Source organism: Apus apus, chromosome Z (assembly GCF_020740795.1).
Source record: "Apus apus isolate bApuApu2 chromosome Z, bApuApu2.pri.cur, whole genome shotgun sequence".
NCBI lineage: Eukaryota > Metazoa > Chordata > Aves > Apodiformes > Apodidae > Apus > Apus apus.
Window position 1 is genome coordinate 28,391,682 of NC_067312.1, and position 19,437 is coordinate 28,411,118.

General features: G+C 42.5%; 1 protein-coding gene across 1 annotated transcript in view; it reads left to right on the plus strand.

Annotated features, from left to right (window-relative positions):
• Positions 1 to 19,437, plus strand: part of DMRT1 (doublesex and mab-3 related transcription factor 1) — a 56,233-nt gene that overhangs the window by 22,044 nt on the left and 14,752 nt on the right. Inside the window, exon 4 of the mRNA XM_051642105.1 lies at positions 9,054 to 9,216. Coding sequence (XP_051498065.1) covers positions 9,054 to 9,216 — 163 coding nt within the window. The remainder of the gene's footprint in view (positions 1 to 9,053; positions 9,217 to 19,437) is intronic.

Here is a 19,437-nt window from a genome sequence, read left to right on the forward strand (position 1 = left end):
AAGTTACGGGCTGTGCCTAGAAGTTGGCACCTGAGCGCTGTTCTTTGTTAGTTTGGGTATAAAGCCAGCAGAGCCCTCTCACTCTGGGACTTGATAATTGTAGCCTGCTACTCAGCACTGTCAAAGACTGGAAAAAGGGGAAGTCTGCCAAGGCAGAGGATTCTTGGCGTAGTAAATGGAACTGCTTCAGTGACCTTGAGACTGCTTGGTCCTGGGCTGCAGTGGTGCTTTTCCGTCTGAGATTGAACCTGGGAGGCTGCACCCTTTGAGTCTGCATACATCTGTGTACCTTGTCCAAGGGCAGACCTCTTCTGCAGAGTATTAAGGGAGGGCAGGCTGCCTTCTGCAAAGACTCTGTTGTGAAACCACTCGACTGTGAAAGATAAAACATCCACCAAAACCTCCTTTCTAAAGGGAACAGATGGGTCGTCCCCCTTTGCTGACAAAGAATTTCTCTAGCAATTCTGGCACAGGGACCAGCTCTGAAAGGGCATTTTAACTTCTTCTACCAAGGTGCTGGAACTAAGACCAGGATGATTACAGTTGCTGTAGCAGTCCACATTGTCCTCAGTGAGGCTTTACTATCATTAGACACTTATTTCATGGCAGGGTTCTGAAAATGCAGGGGCCTCCTGGGGCAACAGCTGGCCAGTCCATGAATTTTAAAATCATGGCTTTACAGCAGTCTTCGTTTAGTACTATTCCATGTCCCTTTTTCACCATGGGTACAGCTGGGAAGGAGCTGTCTCCCTTTCTTCTGCTGTGCCAGCCCACACCACAAGAGCTTTCTTCTGTTAGTCTGTTGATAGGCTTCATCCAAATAACCTTCAAATACATGGAGGTGCACATTTTCACTTAGGTTAATTAATAGCATCTTCTCTAGCTACTGAATTTGATCACCAGACGAGAGGGAGAGTTAGTCAATGCAAAGTGGGCACAGGATTTGTGCGTGTTAATGTGGTGAGGTGCCAGTGCATTTTTAGCTTTTTCATTTTGGTTGATTGAGATAACCTGATAAATCATAGCAGTGTATTTCACATAGAAAGTTAATTCTTCTGAAGGTTTATAGTACCTAGTTTGTACGAGCCTACTGCTGAGCTTGGAGACACCATCACAACGCAAACAAGGGGCAGCACATTTGTCTTGTGAGAATAATGTTCTTGCAAGGTGCTGGTCCCGCACTTCACCATTCCTCCAGCCAGTGGAGACTTCTGTGATTTTATTTGCTTGAGAAAAAGGAAAGTAAATTAGAGGTGATGACTGCACTAGTGCATAGCATTTGAGGAAGAGATACATGAGGTTATGATGAAATATGTTAGACATTGCAGTGAAGACTGATGATCTCTGAGAGGAGTGTCCTCTCATTTCTGTGCTGTCATTTGAAACTGGACTGTATATGCGTGAAGTCCTAGTCTAGCGTGTCCATTGTCTCACTGTGAAATTTCCTGTTTCTGGTGCGACCTTTGACACCCCTTAAAGAAAGAAAAGCAGTAGTGTGTTTACCATGCATTTTTATCTTGGGGCCCTGCAGAATCTAAAAGTATCTTCTGATTTGAGTGCCGCTCAGTTTGTGGGATACTGAAGAGGTAATTAAGGAAAAAAGAGGTGGTGGTTGTCAAAAAGTACCGTTTTTCTTCCAGGCTCCAAGTCCTGCATGTTCATTTTCACCTTGCAGCATGTATCGCACGATTCCATTCACCTCCATGGGAATTTAATTATTTACCTCACCTAAAATTTTAACTTTCCCTAGCTGATCCTTTTGGCATCTCTCAGTGGTGTTCTGGCAAAATGCTTGTGAAGAGAGACTAGAGGTGGTGCTTTCTGCCTGCAGAGGTGACATCTCCCCAGCTTCTAAAGGGCCTAAAACCAGGACCCAAGGTCAGTGTCATGCAGCTTACTAGCTGTTTCTCAGAGGCTGATCTGCAAGAAGGATTGTTATTGCTGGAAGAGTTATAAATCACGGGGGTTGCATACTGTTACGACAGCATAATATTGCACAAATAAAAAGTTTTAGTGAGAGCTAGGCTAGATAATGCTTGATGGCAGTAGGTGCAGTGATGCTGAGGTTGTAAAACACTGTGCAGCACTGATGATGGTTTGTTGCAAGGGGAACAAGCTCTCAGCTGCTACACGTGGTTAAACATTGATTCTGCAAGTGGAAGGTCCTGTCATAACGAGGAAAGGCCAAGAGACGTGGGGCTGTTTAGCCTTGAGAAGATGAAGAGGGTACCTTATTAATGTCTACAAATGTCTAAAGAGTGGATGTCAAGAATGGGCTAGTCTCTTTTCCGTCGTGCCTTGTGATAGGGCAAGGGGAAATGGCACCAAGTTACAACACAGGAAGTTCCATCTCAACATGAGGAAAAACTTTTATAGTATGAGTGTGATGAAGCACTGGAACAGGCTTTCCAGGGAGCTTGTGGAGTCTCCTTCTCTGGAGACTTTCAGGACCTGTCTGGATGTGTTCCTTTGTGATCTGCCCCAGGTGTTCCTGCTGCAGCAGGGGGGTTGGACTTGATCTTCAGAGGTCCCTTCCAACCCCTATAATTCTACTATTCTAAGGTTACCAACAAGGGAAGATCACAGAAATACAGTGTTAAATGGAGAAGGATGAACAAGTTTCTCAGTCAAACATAGTAAGGAGTTAAGAGTTTCAAAGCATGATCCATAAAGAGGAATCAGACCTTGCTTACACCTTCAGGGGGTTTTGCTGGCAAAGCTATGCAGGCTGATTCTCTCTAGAGGAAACACACTGCTGTATCTACACAGGGATTTTTGCTGGGCTGCCTGTACTGGCTGGTTTTTTTACATGCACAGGCTTTTTTAACCGATCTTCCAGTACAAGTGAATCTGCTCATTGACTGGTCGTGCTGTAACTGTTTTGATCAAGGTTTCGGATTTTTTTTTTTTTTCTTTACCAGATTGATAGCTGTGCAATGCCACCTGTGACCAAATCAGAGCAGCTTGCAAAGCTGTGAGCTCATAGGATGGTTTCTCTGTTGGTATAAGCCTGGAAGCTATTCTGGTTTAAGTGGTGTAGACAAGAGCCCTCCCTTTTCCAGGCTGTGTTGGTGGAGGCTCGTTTGTCCTGGAATAACTGTAACCACACAAGGAAAATTGCATACTTCTGGATGCAGACAAGGCCTTGAGCAGCCCAGCTGTCTGCTGTTTCAGAATTTAAGGAGAAGGGAGAAAAGCCAGGGAGGAAACATGTGAGTGTGTGTGGGACGTGATGAGGATTAATGCATCATTGAGCCTTGGCAAATAAACTGAATAGGTGAATCTCTAATGTAGATTAATGTCAGATTTCATTAGTCTTTGTTCTTTGCAGAGGCTTGCGTACTTGAGTGGATTCATAGAGGTGCACATTTTTTAGATAGTTCTGTGTAGGTTTTGTTAATTTGTATAGATACAGCTGTATCTATCATTATTTGATAAGCATAATGAAGATGATGATTTTGTTTAAGACCACTTAAGTCATTTATATTCTGATGGTTTTGCCAGCTCTAAGGCACATAATCAGATGTGACTAGGACTGCAAATTAAGAAAAGGCAAGCTTATGTCAGAAGGGAATGTAGCAGATGTGGTGGTTACTGTGCATCTCCTTTCACTCTAGTTCTGTGTGGGCATCTGAACCCTCCTTTTGAGTTCTCGTAATTGTTCATTACAACAAGAATTTATGTGCATTCAATTCAATTAACAGTTAAATGAGTTCACCAACATCAGTACTGCAAGTCAGAGCGTGTTGGTGTTCAGTGGAAGTTGGTGCTTCTGAAACCAGTCTCACTGTGACCTGCTTAGGGACAGCAACTGGAAAATGTTGAGGTGACTGCAGTCTTTTCTACCATGGCAAAAGTAAAGCCAGGATGGACACACCAGAATCTAATTAGATTTAATTCTCTAAGCTGGCAATTAAACTGTTGGCTTGTGACCCACATCATAAGGATATGGCTTCCCATGAGTAGGCATCCTCCCCAAAAATGGTTAAAACTCTTCTGGTTCCTACAGCCAGACTAACATGCAGGATGGAGAATGTACCTGTACACCTAAGGACCAGTTGCTGCACTGTCTTTGTTACTCCAGGGATTCTGCTTCAGAGAAAGATGCTCTGAGGTTTTTTTTGCTTTCCTTCTTTCCTTTTTTTTTTTTTTTTTTTTTTAGCTTGACAAATCAGTGTCCTCACTTCCAAACCTCAGTATTTTGTCCTTTGCTTAAACCAGTTCAGACCAAAAACCTGAAATAAGTGTTGGTGAAAGTCAAACTGTGAAATTCTAACGCATTTTCTATTATGGGAATGGTATTTACGATTTGGTGAGGTAGGAAACCTGTTTTTTTTAGGATTTCTTCAGAAGTAGGAAACATACAAAACTGTCTTTAACTAAGTCCAGGAAAGTTTGGCCATCATAGGACAGCTAGCACTTGAACTCTTAAGAATAGCTGCTTGCTAGTAAAAAATACTTCTTTTTTCAACTTCCACAACCTGTTTCTAGATTCTGGCACAGTTTTTCCTCCAGTAAGCCTGGCCTTCGTACAGAAATGTGCGGTCTAACTCTCCTGAAATAGGTGTAAAATGTGTAACATATATGTGCATGTGTGTGTAAAGGTACACACATTGTGCATTCGCAATCCTAATTTTATGTGTAAGCAGTGTATTATATACTGTATTCATAAGATACCCTTCACAATACAGATTTATGCTAAAAGTATCCTAATGTTTCTGACAGCTCATGTGTGACATGAATGCAATCCATATTTCTTGGAGGAGCTAATCTAAGCTGTTTATTTTCCGATACTGCTGATAGGGCTATATCTCTAGGTGTCACTGCAGTTGAGATTCTGATGGTAACATATTGTTTATGGGTCACTGCCTTTGTCTAAAAGAGTAGGTTGGAACAGAATAGCAAAGGTTAATTAAGTTTGTCTATCAAGGAGGGACAGATATAGATGTCTCTTGTATTTTCTGTGCTAGAATCAAAGTAAGTCAAGGCAGGGTATCATAGACTCAGTTTTCCCTTCTGCTGGAAAACATGCTTAGCTGGTTTTAGGAACAAGACAAAGCCACCTTGGGCAGTGCCAATGCAGCAGTAGTTGTGAGGGGTCAGCTCATGGCCAGTAGCATTGCAGTGTAGGAGAGTAATAACAATGCTGTTTTTTACAGCTGGGGGAACTGTTAAATGAAGAAGGTGTTAAGTAACTTGACCACGGTCTCACAGCCCACAGGTGACAGAGTGGGAAGATACCTGGTGTCTGGATTTCTGCTCCGGTACCTAGTGGGTGCCTTCTAGCCTCATGCCAAAAACCAACCTGTGAATTCTGTTGTTTGCAGACACATAAATGCAAAATGCTATTTTTGTATACAACCCCTAAAGCTGGCTTTATTTTTAAGACAAAGGCAGAAGGGGGAGGCTATGTTAAAACTTGTAATGGCATTTCTCTGGTGTTTCCATAAATAATAGAATTATCTGGGTGATGTTTTGTCTGAGTAAATAATCTCTGAAGGGCCAGATTTTCTAGTCTCTGAGGCTGGAAGCAGTCTTTTTCATTTTCTAGCTTCTGAGGCTGGAAGGAGAAATTACTCACTGCCTGTGCCTGCCTTAGTGATCTGGCCACCTTCTTGTTTCTTTCTCAGTGAAGATACGTAGAGATTATGCAGGTGCTGGCAGGAGCTTGAAAGGAGGAGCTGGGCATTATGTTGCTGTCCTGTCAGCTACTGAGAAAGCTTTTTTGTAAGACTGGTCTGAACTGATGCAAGAAAATTTTCTTCATTCTTCGTTGGCTTTTAGTACATGTTCTGCCACTGTTGGGCAGTGCTGCAGGGCTGCACTGATTGTGCTTGGTGATGGACGGATCTTGCTTCCAGCTTGCATGTTTTTGGACAAGCTGTAGCAGCTCAGGTGTTCACTTTAGGAGCTCAACTTGCTCTCTGCAAAGAGCCAAGTCCATGCCCTTCCCTTCCACAGCACTTCCTCACCTAAAACATACTTTGCTCTTACTGTGGTGATACAAACCAGAATGGCTTGTGGGACTGTCCCAGCTCTTTCCGGTCTTGGTCTCACTATAGGGCTGGAAGGGGAGGAAGGGGTGAGAGAGGCAGGAGAAGCCACCAGAGAGTCAATATCTCCTCCTGTGATCCCTGCATGACCCCAGCATTCCCCCAGAACAGGGCCCAGGGAAGGATCCCAAACCTGGTACACAGCTGCAGTATTCAAGGCCAGACTGTCCCAGGTTAGAAATAATCTGAATATTCCAGGTTTGTTGGGTTTTTTTCCTCCCTTTCTGGCACCTAAAAGTGTGCAAAGACTCTCCAGAGGTGTAGGAGTTAATACAGAGCAAATGCCCCTTCTCATGGGGTAATGATCTCCTAAGCCCCCTTTTTAATGCAGTGCTAAGGTCAAGAATTTTTATGACTCGTTGTTTTTTTATTGTTACTGTAAAATGGGATTGCTAAGCACTATAAAAAGGAAATGTTATAGTTCAGATTTACTGCAGTGTGTATTCTAAACAGTTTAATAAAACAAAACCAAAAGCTTTTAGATTTTCTCCAGTGGTTAATGCACAGCATATTCTTTGCAGGGCCAAGCCTCTGGCTGTTGGTCAAACTGTGGTTCATAGACTTGGTGTGGATACTAAGATTATAAAACATGTCTCTTGCTAGCCACACACTAATAGTAATAATAGTAGTAATAGCGCATTGCATCCAGAGATTTTAGACTTTTTTTTTTTTTTTTTTAATAAATGGAGAAAAACCCTAAAAAACTGTTTGAAAGGAAACAGGTCACTACATCCACTCTGCTGGGAGAGGAAACGTGCATGCCAGTGTCTCAGTGCCAGGGAGGGATCCCTCCATTTTATAACAGCTGAAAGAAGGCTGTCTCCTGCATGTGACATTTTCTTAGTGGTACTTGTGCAGGGGAGAGGTGGAGATGTGGAGACAAGTGTGTGCTGCCCACAGTCCTTCCCCAACCAAGGGAAGGAAGGCGGTGTGTGGAAAATGGCAGGGAGAGAGGAGTTTGCTAACTTTTTTCCCTACTGCTTCCAGACCTATTGAGCTTTGCAGATGTGCAGATTGAAAATGGCCTTTGCACTGAGCTTTTGGGCAATTTGTGTAGCCGATCCATAATTTCAGGGCAGAGGCAGCTTGGGTTTTGTTGAGGGAGTCTGTGCAAAAGTACAGATGACTGTTTCCAAGAGGAGACTGCCCTTATTTAGAGCAGCAAAGGGGATGTAGGTGGCTCTTTTGAGTTCAGACTTCTTTGGGGAAGGAAAAAAAACTTACATTTTTTTAAGACCAGTGTACTGGTTTTCATGGATGAAACTTTGGTGCATGTTGAAACTTTCTCTGCATGCACAGGGTGCAAATGGTACAAAAATAACCTTTTGAGTATTACTTTAATTTAAAATAGAAAAATTTTTATGGACTAAAAGGATGTTCTGCGGATCCCTCAATACATGTGCAAATGTCTGCAACTGTGCTGCTGTCAGAAGACAAGCATAGATGCACTTTGCTTCCTGTATACAGTCACTCCTCACTCTCGGCACTTAATCTCCCTGCAGGCCAAGCTCAGCATGGAAAACAGGATGTTGCCTTCTGTCTCAGAGAGCACCAGCAGGATTTTATGTGACTTGTATCACATTATTTCCAGCTAGGCAGAATAAAATGAATATTGAATTATTAAGTGGACCCCTGGAAAACAAGGAATGACTGCATTCTGGCTGCCTCTCCAAAAGGTACCGGTGGCACCTTCTGCCAGCACCAGACCCTGGGGGTCTGCTGGCATGGGGCAGCTGCCACGGGACAGCAGGTTCAACCCTTGCCTACGCTGCTCCATGAGCCCAAGCTTTGCAGACTGGGCAGTGCTTGAGTGTTGTTGGCTGGGACTGAAGGGAATCACAGTGGGGCAGGCAGAGCTTTTCTAATCAATGCAAGATGCAGCTGAAAGGGCTGTCAAGCACATCTGCTTGCAAAGATGACATCTCGTGGCATGGGTGGACATGCATTACTGTTGGCGCTGCTACCATTATACCTAGTATGAAACTGTGATACTTTTTTCTCCTGGAAGCTTTCCATCTTAATGTCATTCGGTGCTAGCAGACTTAGGGAGACCAGGTAGTGTTTCCTTTTCTGTTGAAAATCCTGATCTTGTGAAGTGTTTGGCTACATAATTTTGAGCACTGTAGTGACTTGATGTTGTAGGACTTTGGGGCAAATAATAGTAGATGGTAGTTCTTTCATAAAACAAAAATTTAAACAAGTGTTACCACCTCTGAGTAGATCGGTTTGGATGTTTTCAGGCATTGGAGCACAATAAAGTTTGATTCCTGACTGCTGCCAAGTTAGCTGCAGGCTGTGGGAGGGAGAAGAAGTTGTCTGGTGAACACATTGCAGACATAGCAGACCTGCTGGCTGGTGTCCAGCTCTTGCTCCACTACGGGCTTCCCATGTAGTCTGTCCACAACTTGGTTTCTCTGGATAAATCAGGAAAATATTTTTTCACCTTGCTGGTTTGTAAGAAAGAATGTGTGTGTGTCACTGCTCAAATGCCATGCAGCGTGTCCCAAATGAGTGGTCCTCCTTAGCCACCTTGTAGGTCCCTGTCAGAGCAGTTACCACCAGCCTGAGATGGGTTAGTCTTTGAGGAGGGGTAGGGAGTGGATGGACGTTTCACCTCTGACAGTGGCTGGGTGCGTGCAGTTGAAGCGCTCTGGAAAGCTTCCTTGGTCTTGTCTGTGCCGTAAGCAGGGGGCTTGCCAGGAAGCTCTTTGTAGTGAGGGGTATGTGCTTGTGTGCCAGATGCAGCTTCACCTCAGGTAAGGTAAACAAGCCATTGCTATGCCAGTGCTGCTGCTGGGTCACATCCCATACCACGCCAGCTTACCTGTAGCTGAGTGATGTGGGCATGCCGTGGACCAACCAAAGCAAAAACCCAAGGTTAGCATGTCAGAATTTTACATCCCATGCCCCCCCTGTGACCTCCTTCAGAGCCATGTGTAGGGAGCAGCGGGCTGCCCGCATGGTGCTGGGGCTCAGCTTTTGCGCTTCTCTCTCTGGCAGGTGAAGGGCATGGAGAGCCGCCACACCGTCAGCTCCCAGTACCACATGTGCTCCTACTACCCAGCCGCCTCCTACCTGGGACAGGGCGTTGGCACTCCCACGTGCCTCCCCCAAGTCATGACTTCTGATGACATCCCCTCCTACTCGGAGTCAAAAGCGAGAGGTAAGTGCACCAGGGGGACATCTGGGACTGCCTTGGGACAGGCACCCAGGTGGTGTGGATTGCTGCAGGGAAGGCAGGAAGGCTTCAGAAGGTAGGTGTTAACAAGATGGTGGCTGTTTTCTGGTGGCCTTGTAGTGTGGTGGCAATGGAGGGCTGTTACTGTACAGAAGTGCAAGCTTGAACTTCAAAAGTCTTGTGGTTCAGGAGCACAATTAGTCATAACTTTCTGCTTCTGTGTATATCTCTGAAGATATACCTGAGGAGCTGTCTTTGGTGCTCACTGCCTGTCTTCCTCAGCGGAACAAAGGATTATCTTTGCCCCAACCACAGATTTATCTTTCCTCTCTTTTGTTTTTTCTCAGAAGTATCATCCATTTTTTTTTCCACAGGCCTTCCACTGAGTCTTTGCTGTCCTCTTCTTTCTGAACCACATGGGGAAACTCTTCCTGTGTCACAAACCATGTCAGGAAGCCCTTTGCAGACATGCTTCCTTGTTTGCTTTCAAACTCCTCATACCATGTAACTTCATTTAAAACTATGGTAGTTAATTTTTTCTTTTCATATCCAGTGCTTCTTGGCTGTCCTAAGGATTACCAAAATCTGATAATTTCCAGGAGAGTGTTTGTGAAATTACCCTGTGGTTTTGACAGAGTTTCTCTCACTTCTTGTTCCCTTGCTCAGATAGCAGGTAGAGCACACACATAGGTGTTAACAGGACCCTGCTGGAGTAGACCAACTCTATAGAGCTGCTTCCCTGCCTTTGGAGTGGGACAGTAACTGGTGCTAGAGAAACAAAAAGCAGAGAATAGGGTGATCCTACTTGGTATGTCCAAAATCCTTATACCCCTGCAGCATTCAAAGGTGTCCTGAGCTGTTGATGGCCTCTGAACCATTATATCAGTTACCAGCAGCAGACCTGCACTCCATGAATTGAGCTAATCCTTCCATAAGTTTTTTGCACTTTTTGTCTCTCTGTGGTTTTCAATTAATTTAGCAGTTTAATTTTGTATGATCTGTGGGAAGTATATATTTGTATTTACACCTGCCAAATTTCTGTGGCTTTTGTTTTGTTTTTGTGGGGTTTTTTTAGAGAGTCACATCATTGACAACAGTGTTCCATTCTCATTTGCTTGTCTGATGCACTTACACATTGAAGTTAATCTTCTCTTTATATCTGATGGCAGGATGTATGTTGCATAGGTTCCATAATTGTTTGCAGTCATGGCCTTTCTGTGGCCAATGTCCTGTTATCTGTTGAATTTGTGTTGTGGTGAAAAATACAGTGCTTATATAATGGCAGAACCTTAGGGACTTAAATTTTGGAAGGTGATGTGTGTATAACATAATATATGTGGCTAGTGTAAATTTGTACTGAGCCCTTGAATTCAGTAACTCAAGAATTGCTTATGCTGAGGAGGTGGTTGCTCCTTCAGAGTGGCTGTTTTCTGAAAGTCTTCCAACTACTGTGACATGTCAGACAGATGAAGAAACAAATCATGGTATGATGAAACCTTAGACTTTTCCTCCATCTTCAGTGTTTTAAATGGCTTAGAGAAATCAGTGATCCTTGGTTCATTTTCCATCTGTTTTCTTCAGTTTTATTTTCCTCGCTCTTCTCTGACCATGACTGAACAGTGACGTCTTCCTTTCTGCCTATTGGTTAGAGAAGCAGTTGGCTTTATGTTCAACCACAGTTGACTCTTTTTCTTGCATCCATCACTACTAACTCACTAAGAACTCTAACCAGTCGAGTGTTCTTACAAATAGACAAAAGACCTCCTACCCTTTGTTCCCAAATGCACTTCTGTAATTTTTCATCACTCTAGAAAAAAGTTGTGCACAATGTGCCACTGATTTTTTAAACTGCATAAATACTGTATTTTCAATAATCCCTGACTGCTTCTCCAGACAGTATTCCACACACAGATATTGTTCCCTAAGTTACACCATCAATCAGCTACTGACAAGCAGTAAGATGTAATTTACTGAGATCAAACAGCATTTTCCAGACTCTGAAGAAGTGTTTTTCCATAGCAGGGAGCTAGTGGGTGAAAGAGGCACCAGTATTTTTGTGAGAAGCTTGAACATGAAAGCAAGACCATACCCATTTAATGGGCTTCGTAGAAGCATCTTCTTTTTCATCATGCACATTCTTGGAAGAGATTGCTGCTTTTACTTTTTCCATCTACAGACAAAGTAATGTTCCCAGGGTGTTAGCTGATTATTTGTACTCCCATGATTTCTTCTCTTCTGATGCTTTCAACAGTCCTCAGAGGGTTTGAGATTTTTTGCTTCTTTATTTTCATCTTTATGAGTGCTGAGTCATTCAGCAGACTGTGACCAGTGGATCCTGGGTAATAAAGTGGATGGTTCATTTACCCCAGAGTACTGACTGCCCATGCTTTCAAGTGCTGTCTCATTCAAAAGACACATTCTTACATGTTTCTCCATTGGTTGCTGGACTGAACTTCCTGTGCAATCCCAGTCACTTTATATGAAGCCCAGTGACGTTTCTCTGCAGCGTTAGTGGTTGCTGTTTGCTAAAGACAACTCTAGTGCATGTTTTAAATAAAAAAGTAGTATTTTACTCCTTCCTTCTCTGCAGTTGAAGTGGTAACCGTGCTCAGAGACTTGCTTTCTTTCTATGAACTTGTTTTGTTTCTGTGTACATAGATTTTAGGTCCAGAAGGGAACATCATCTAATCTTACTTGCTATATATATCACAGACTGTAAAACTTCACGTAATAACTCATGCAGCAAGCCCATAACTAATTTTGTTAAGATCTATGTGAAGATTTATGTGTTGTTAATTCAGAAATCTTACAGAAAGGTAACAGTGTGTATAGAAGAGCAACAGGTCAAAATAAAAAACTCATTTTGCAGCCGAACTTTCAAAGCATCAGAAATATGTACCTTTAACAAAAATGGTTATTAAATTCCCAAGCACAAGTCTGAGATAGCCTTAGAACACATGCAGTCTATTACCCACACTTCAGTTGTAACTTCAGCTTTATAGAGGTTTTGACAGTTCATGTATTACCTCAGTTATTATTTCAGTCAGACTATTTCATTAATTCCGTTCTGCTAAGTTAACTGCCTGCTTGGACCAGTTATATTGAAAGGGAGGAGAGATGAGCTGGCAGATCAACAATTTACACTTTGTTTTTATGAATGATGCGAAGTTCTCAGGAAGCTTCTGACATTTGTACATGAGGTCATACCATGTTACAGTGTGTTGCATGTAGTAATGGGCTGACATTTTCTGAATGGCAAAACACCATCAGTCAACCTCCTTGCAATCTGAAGTGGTTCTAAGTAAAATGGGTTTGCTTCCAGCTAAGCACAGCTGCTGCCCTTCTAGCTGAAACTGGAAAAAAATTGAGAGAAAAAGAAGATAAACCAGTGACAAATGGCAAAAGGATGTTTTTGGAGGGGTCTCTTAGATCACCAGGTTGTAAATTGTATATAAGAATTTCTAGATAGGAGAAGGATTTTGCACCCTGTGCTTTCAAAAGATTTTTCCTCTCCCTTTTTCTTCAAGAGCAGTGAGAGGAAAAGGTGTATGAAAGGTTGTTACCAGTCCCTGTACATGCAAAGCATACTTTAAAACATGTGTTTCCTTTGGAGGATTTTGAATGGCCAAGTGTCTTATTCCCATTGATTTCTGTGGGAGTAATGCTCCAGAGCCACAGATGGCCCTGGCTGTAGGATTAGAGAGGCCAAGGAGTCCTGGTAGGCAAAAGGTCTTTGAGACCATTTCCTTGAACCTGAACGGCTTTCTGCAAGTATTCAGGCTACACAGAAGGCACTGCAACAAAGCAGGCTGTTTTGGTATGGCAAAGAAATTGCCCCAAAGAGTGGAGTAAAACCCTGCATCTATTTACAGTTTATTCACAGCCAGCTGGCAGGCAGAGCTATGCTAATAAAGAACATAAGATAAGTGGGGTACCTCTGTAAGTAGAACATAGCCCAGCTTTTGTCCATCAGTGTAAGCTGAAGAGTAGCTGTTGCAGCGTCTTGCGATCTGAACATTGTCAAGCCTGAGAGGTACCACTTCTTTTCTGTGCACCTTTTCAGCAGAACACCACTAGAAATACCTCTTGAATTGTGAGGAGTTTCAGCAGCAGAGGGGGCACGTGGGAAGCATATAAATTTGCTTCTAGAACTGATCCAGTTCAGTAATGCATAGTTTCTGTGTTTTTTGGTATCTCTCTCTGTGCGTCTTTTGTTTAAAAAGTGAGCGCTCTTCAAATCCTACACTGTCTGTAGTGAAGAAGGAGCAAGCAGTGTTTGCTGAAACTCGAGGTGGTATTTTCCACTATCCATCTTACACAAAACTTTCACTGGTAAATTTTGAAATAAGACAAAAGAAGAGACAAAGGGATAATAATACGAATCTGGAGAACTTGAATAGTCAGTTCAGGTGGGTCACTTAATCTTTGCACAACTGTTTCTCTTTTTTTATGCATTTTCATTGCTGCTACTTACAGTCCCAGATGGCTATGGTGTGTGCAGCTTTCCTTAGGCACTTACTACAAGGCTGGCAAACAGATTTTGAACTGTTTCTCCAACCCTGGTTACACTGCTGGTTGTGCATGTGCATTTCAAGACTTTACAAACCTTTTTATGCAGATGTCCTTTAGCATGCCATTTTAATTTTCAATAAGAAGATTAATTTTTGGCTTAACTAATGAGACAGTTGTTGAGTTTGGGGATTTTTGTGGGTCTTTTAAACCAAGCAAGTTGCTAACCCTGATTTTTTTAAATTCTTGCTTCATCATTTCATTAGCTTGAACAGCACCTATCAAAATACATTTGAGAACGTGAGGCATATTCAGTATAGGCTCTGGCAACTCATTCATCTGTTTGTTCTAGCCTTTTTGTAAGTTACTGGTCTGTGCTCTAAATGAGGCTGGATTGGTAAAGATGTGACCAATAGTAAAATAATTTTATAATGTCTGATTGCTAGTGAAGGGAATCCCTGAAAAGAAATTAACGTATGCATTTGCTTACATCAGGTTTTGTTTCAGCTAATATCTGATTAAGAGGTTTATTTTCATAGTTTCTTCTTGAAATGCAACCTTTATGTTACGCTCACTCAAAAGCACACAGAAATGAAATAGTATGTGCAGCAAAGCAATTTGTCATTGGACAATTTCAGAATTATGGTTGTGATTAATGAGTTTGGCTAATTCATGCCAGGGTGGCTGATGAGCCCTTGCTGTTTGCTCTAGGGGAAGCTGCTGGTCCTGCTGCAGGAGCTGAGCAAGCTGTAGTTTCTGCTGGTTTTCCCCCAAGCCTGTTTCTGTAGAAAAGCAGGTATTTTTGGAGTAAGGCTCTAGCATCCTCTGGGAGGAATGGTACACTCTCATGAAAGCTACCTAGGAATGCTTTCACTTACCAGCACCCTAGCACAAGAGAATGGGGAGCCTGAAACCTTGAGAGATGACAGTGGGACCCCATCCGTCCTGAACAGTGGAAGAAAAGTTTTTGTCACGGCATGTGTTTTTCCACTCTCTAGTATTTTGTGTGGATAAAAGTGTGCAGCGTTTTTAAGATTCAAGCTTGTGTTTTGAGCTTGCAGGCATTGGTATGGTAAAACAAGGATTTAAGGAAAGTCCTGGGAAAATCACATCAACAATACAGTGGGCTACAGCCAGTGTGGATACAGGACAATAAATTTAAGCCTACTGCCAAAATCTCCAGTTTTCTTAGTTTTTTTTTCTGAAGGGAAGTTCCTGGTGTCCCATCTACCCTGGTCTGAAACAGTGGGTTTTGATGCACACCCTTCACTCTTGCTGGCCCTTGTTGGAGGTGCAGCAAAGAACAGGTGCTGTGGCAAGTGATGCTACCTTGACGGCACACCACAGACTACACATAGTGGCTCTGGGTCCCACTCTGGCCATCAGTGTTTCTCTGCAAGCCCCTGCCGTAGTGGTGTACTGGGATAAGTAACATCTCTGATTGCTTTTCCTGCACACATTCTCTCTTTACCTTTTTTTACAGAGGGAGATTTCTACACAGTCCATCTTGCATTTAGGAGCATTGTAGAGTCATGTGTCCAAGACCAGTGGTTTGTAGCCACTGCAATCCTGGACTTACTTTCTGCCTGCCTGAACAGTTTTTTGTGTGGAGTGGAGTATGTTAATGTAGGTGGTGAGGCTGTGTGGATTTTGTCCTCACACTATAAAGTATGTTGAATACTCCACTGAAAAAGTACCAGTCAAGCTGCTTCCTTTTACACCCAGTGTGAGTTTCACGCTCTGATTTTATTACCTCTGGCTACATAACTTCTCCTACTCCAAGCAGAAATTGATAGAAATCGTTAATAGTAAAACAAGCTTTGCCATAAAGTGATAAAACAAATGAAAGCATGTCACGACAGTGGTGATAACAGTGTGCTTATCCAAGCATAATTTGTAACTGTGACACACAGTGGTACTGCTTGGCTCTTTGCTTTGCTTTAATGTGCAGTTGCATTCACATAGCTTGACTGGTTAAGAGAAGAGGGAACTCACTCCGTGTTCTGCATATTCTGTGTGTGAGAGTCTGTGTAGAGCAGTTTGCAATTCACACCAGCTTTGCAGCTTAGGTGAGAGTCTCCAGCAGAGCTGATGCTTCTACAGCCTCCTCTGCTTGTAAAGGCATTACCATTAGCAGACTGTTAGAAATTGTAGGAAAAGAAGAATTTGCTACTGATGTGAAAAGAGAAGAGGAAGAGGAAAGGAAAGTGAATGGGAAGGGAAGGAGAGGGGAAAAGGAAGGAAAGAGAGGAGAGGGAAAGGGGAAGAAGAAAGGAAAAGGCAGTATTTCTAAGACTGTAGCGCTGTAGACTGGCTTCACTTCTAGCAAGGAGGTAATGAGCCAAATTTTTACTCTTTGCAAGAGGTTGTGGCAGTCCATGGTGCTGCTCCCACTTCAGAATGATCTGAGAGGAAACAAGGGTAACATCATTCCCCTCTGCCATGCTTGCGTGCCATGAGTAGTCTCCTTTCTCTATGCATTATACCCTGTCAAAAGGATGAACTTCTGACAGAAGAGAAGTAGCTTTCCTGCAAGCAGTGGGCAATGGAGCTGTGGGACAGTCAAGCACTATGTGTAACTGCATAGGATACCGGGGAATCGGTGTGTGAGCAGACAGCCCATCATTCATTCTGCCTGTTCTATAAATATGCATATTTATCTTGCATGTGTAAATAATACAACGATTTGTTGCCTGCACATGATGTATGTAACCCTGCAGGGCAGGGTGGGGGGCAGATACGAAGGCTACTTAATGGGCTTTCTTAATTTAGCAATCTTTAGCATGCCTGCCCATCAAGTGTTTTTAATTCTACACTTCAGTGTAACTGATGAGTTTATTTCCAGTGCTCCTTGCAGGCATAGCTTAGGCCAAGCACAAGTTGAATAACCTTCAGGAAAGCTGTGCTGTCCTTCTGTCGGCCGCTGTCTTTGAAAATTGCCTGCAGAGTTAGTGAGCAGGAACAGTTAAGATTTACAAACAATGATGAAGCTTGTCATGCATCTTTCACCATTCATCATCTGGGTGCCGTGGCTGGGCGGTGAAGTGTTCTTCATAAAAACCAGCTCAGTGTGAAATACACCTCGCAGCAATGTTTACTGCTCTGAAACTCGTCAGCAGCCCTTTATAGTAAATCCAGATTGCGATGTGACATTACAGTATATCATTGCAGAGCGCGCTGGGGTTTACACTAGGAATGAGTGCAGTTCACACCAGATGAGATGTCGAAATTGAGTTATGTAGGAATTTGGCTGTTATATGGGGATAGCTTTTGTTTTCTGAGGACTGAAAGTTAGCTTTATATATAATATATATATAATCTACACATACCTGTACTTGTGTGTGGGTGCCTATATCAATAGAGAGATATATATACATGGATATATGGATACACACATGCTGTGCACACATTCTGTATACAAACACTGTGTGGTCAAATACAGATTTCTGTGATGGGCTCCTGTCCTTATTTCTTAAAATTATTTGAGTATTCTGTTGAAATGCTGCATTTTAGTATTAACTTTTCAGCAAAAGAGCCATTTATTTTCAGAAAATACCACTGAAAATACAGTTATTCGAGTATTAGAGGTTTATGATTTGTGGCTAGAAATACAGAGTGGGAATTTTCATAATTAATTTTTTTCTTTAGGTAAATTGGTTTCTTGGTAGCAGATGCTAATATTGAATTTCTCAGCATCAAAGCCAGGGGACCTGTGAGGTGTGTTAGATACAGTTGGTGTGCTGCTCTTGGGAGAGCAAGTGTGCACCTGGGTGCGCCCCACAGGCAGCCAAGCTCTGGCAAGGCAGAGTGCTCTGGGAGCAGCTCAGCTGGAGAGTGTCATTCCTGAGATGTACAGACGATGCAGCTGGCTGCTGAGCACCAAAATGGAGCTGAGGCCCGTTGCTGGGTTTTAGTTTGGTTGGGGTTTTGTTGATTTTCTGTGCAAATGTCTCCCAAAGCTTGGGAGATGCAACTTTGAACAGAATATTGGGAGGAAATTTACCCAGAAACCTTAATATACTGGAACTACAAAAGTTCCTGGTACATCTGGCTGTGTGCTGGAATGACAGATGTTCTCTCTGCTTGTTTCGGTTCCTTCAGCTGCAGTGTGGACTTGAGGTCATTGATAGTAAGATGAAATAATAGGTGCCTTTGCCCATTTACTTAAGTAGGATGTCAGTGCAAAATATAACCCAAGACATTTTTTGTATGACTAAATTGAGGCTCAGTCTTTGGAAGTAAATCTGCTGTCTTGGGAATTTGATAGTCTGAGAAGAATCCCTGGAGTTAAACAGAAATAGCCACATGAAGTGGAAAGCAGGCTGTGTTGTTTTGCCTACAGACAAGGACACTAACTTGCTTCAGTGAAAATTAGGTACTTCAGTAGCAGTTAACTGGTTAAAAGAATGAAAGAGAAGACCAGATGTAGACCAGCAAAGTTTTTAAGTGCTTCGTGTGATTTCAGTGCTGTACTGCAAAACCTGGTAATTAAGTTATATTTCACTGTCTTTAGTGTTGCAACTGCTTTGTCCTCTATGTTTGAATCAGAGCTAGCATGTTGTGGACCCTTCTGTGAAGTGTTTTAGTTTTATTATTGCCTGGATTTTCAACCAGAAGAGAGATGTGATGTTTGAAATACTGTTACATTTAATTTTTGATTTCTGAGACCCACAGAGATAACTGTACTTCATTTGTCTTTCTCACCGTTTTTCAGCTCCTGCAGTTGATTTTGTGTGCATATTAATACTGCAGTAAAACCATACTTTTCTAGCTCAGAATACTTTTCACCAATATGGTTATTGTTACTGATTTTATTTAATTGATTTATTACGTTTTTTCTAAAAAAATACTGTAAAGCTTACCTTTCAGTCTGCTGCAGGCAGTACGAAAGTAAAGCCTCAGATCCACTAATCAGGTAAATACGGAGGCTTCCAGGCATACCAGTAGCATTGCAGACTTGTTCATGTTCATAATTAACTTAGTAATACATTATTGATCTCACCTGCCTCTTTCCCAGCGGTTTTAAAGGATCCAGTGGGGTTTCTTAGAGATGATGGGGGAATGAGAGAGAAGTGTTAAGCACTGGTATTGAAAAATTTTTATGCTTTCTCTTTTTATCTTGAAATGGGGAATTTCAGACATCTTTTATGTTACTCTTGTGGCTTGAATTAGAGGAGTGGAGAGTAAAGCTGTGACTTACAATGGCAGTGGTTTCAGATGACAGAACGTTGCATGTAAAATCAAAGTGACGTATTTCTTCACAGCCTTCACTGCTTTATGTACCTGTTTGGTTTCTAGTAACTTTACTAAGCTCTGGGCTTCATATAAAAGTAGTAGGCGGTGTCTTGACGTAAGGACACTAATGGCCTTAGGAAACTTGCGGTCTTTGCAAATGCATCCTCAGAACACTGTCACAGAGTGTGTCCATTAAATTTTCCATTCTTGCAGGGGACTTACTCTTCTTGCAGTGTCTGCAATACATAGACTTAAAGAGAATGCCATGAGTTGGGACAGGAATCGGGGAAAAAAAATACTCCAGAACCGTGCCACATGAATAGTTCTTAGTGCAGTGTCAGCATCCAGTTGTTACTGTCCCAGCATCTCTAGATGTGAGTTAAATGGGTAGGTGCTGGCAGGACTAAGAAAAGAAAAGGCAAATTGTATGCCGGATTAAGTCACTTAATTTAATGTTGCCTT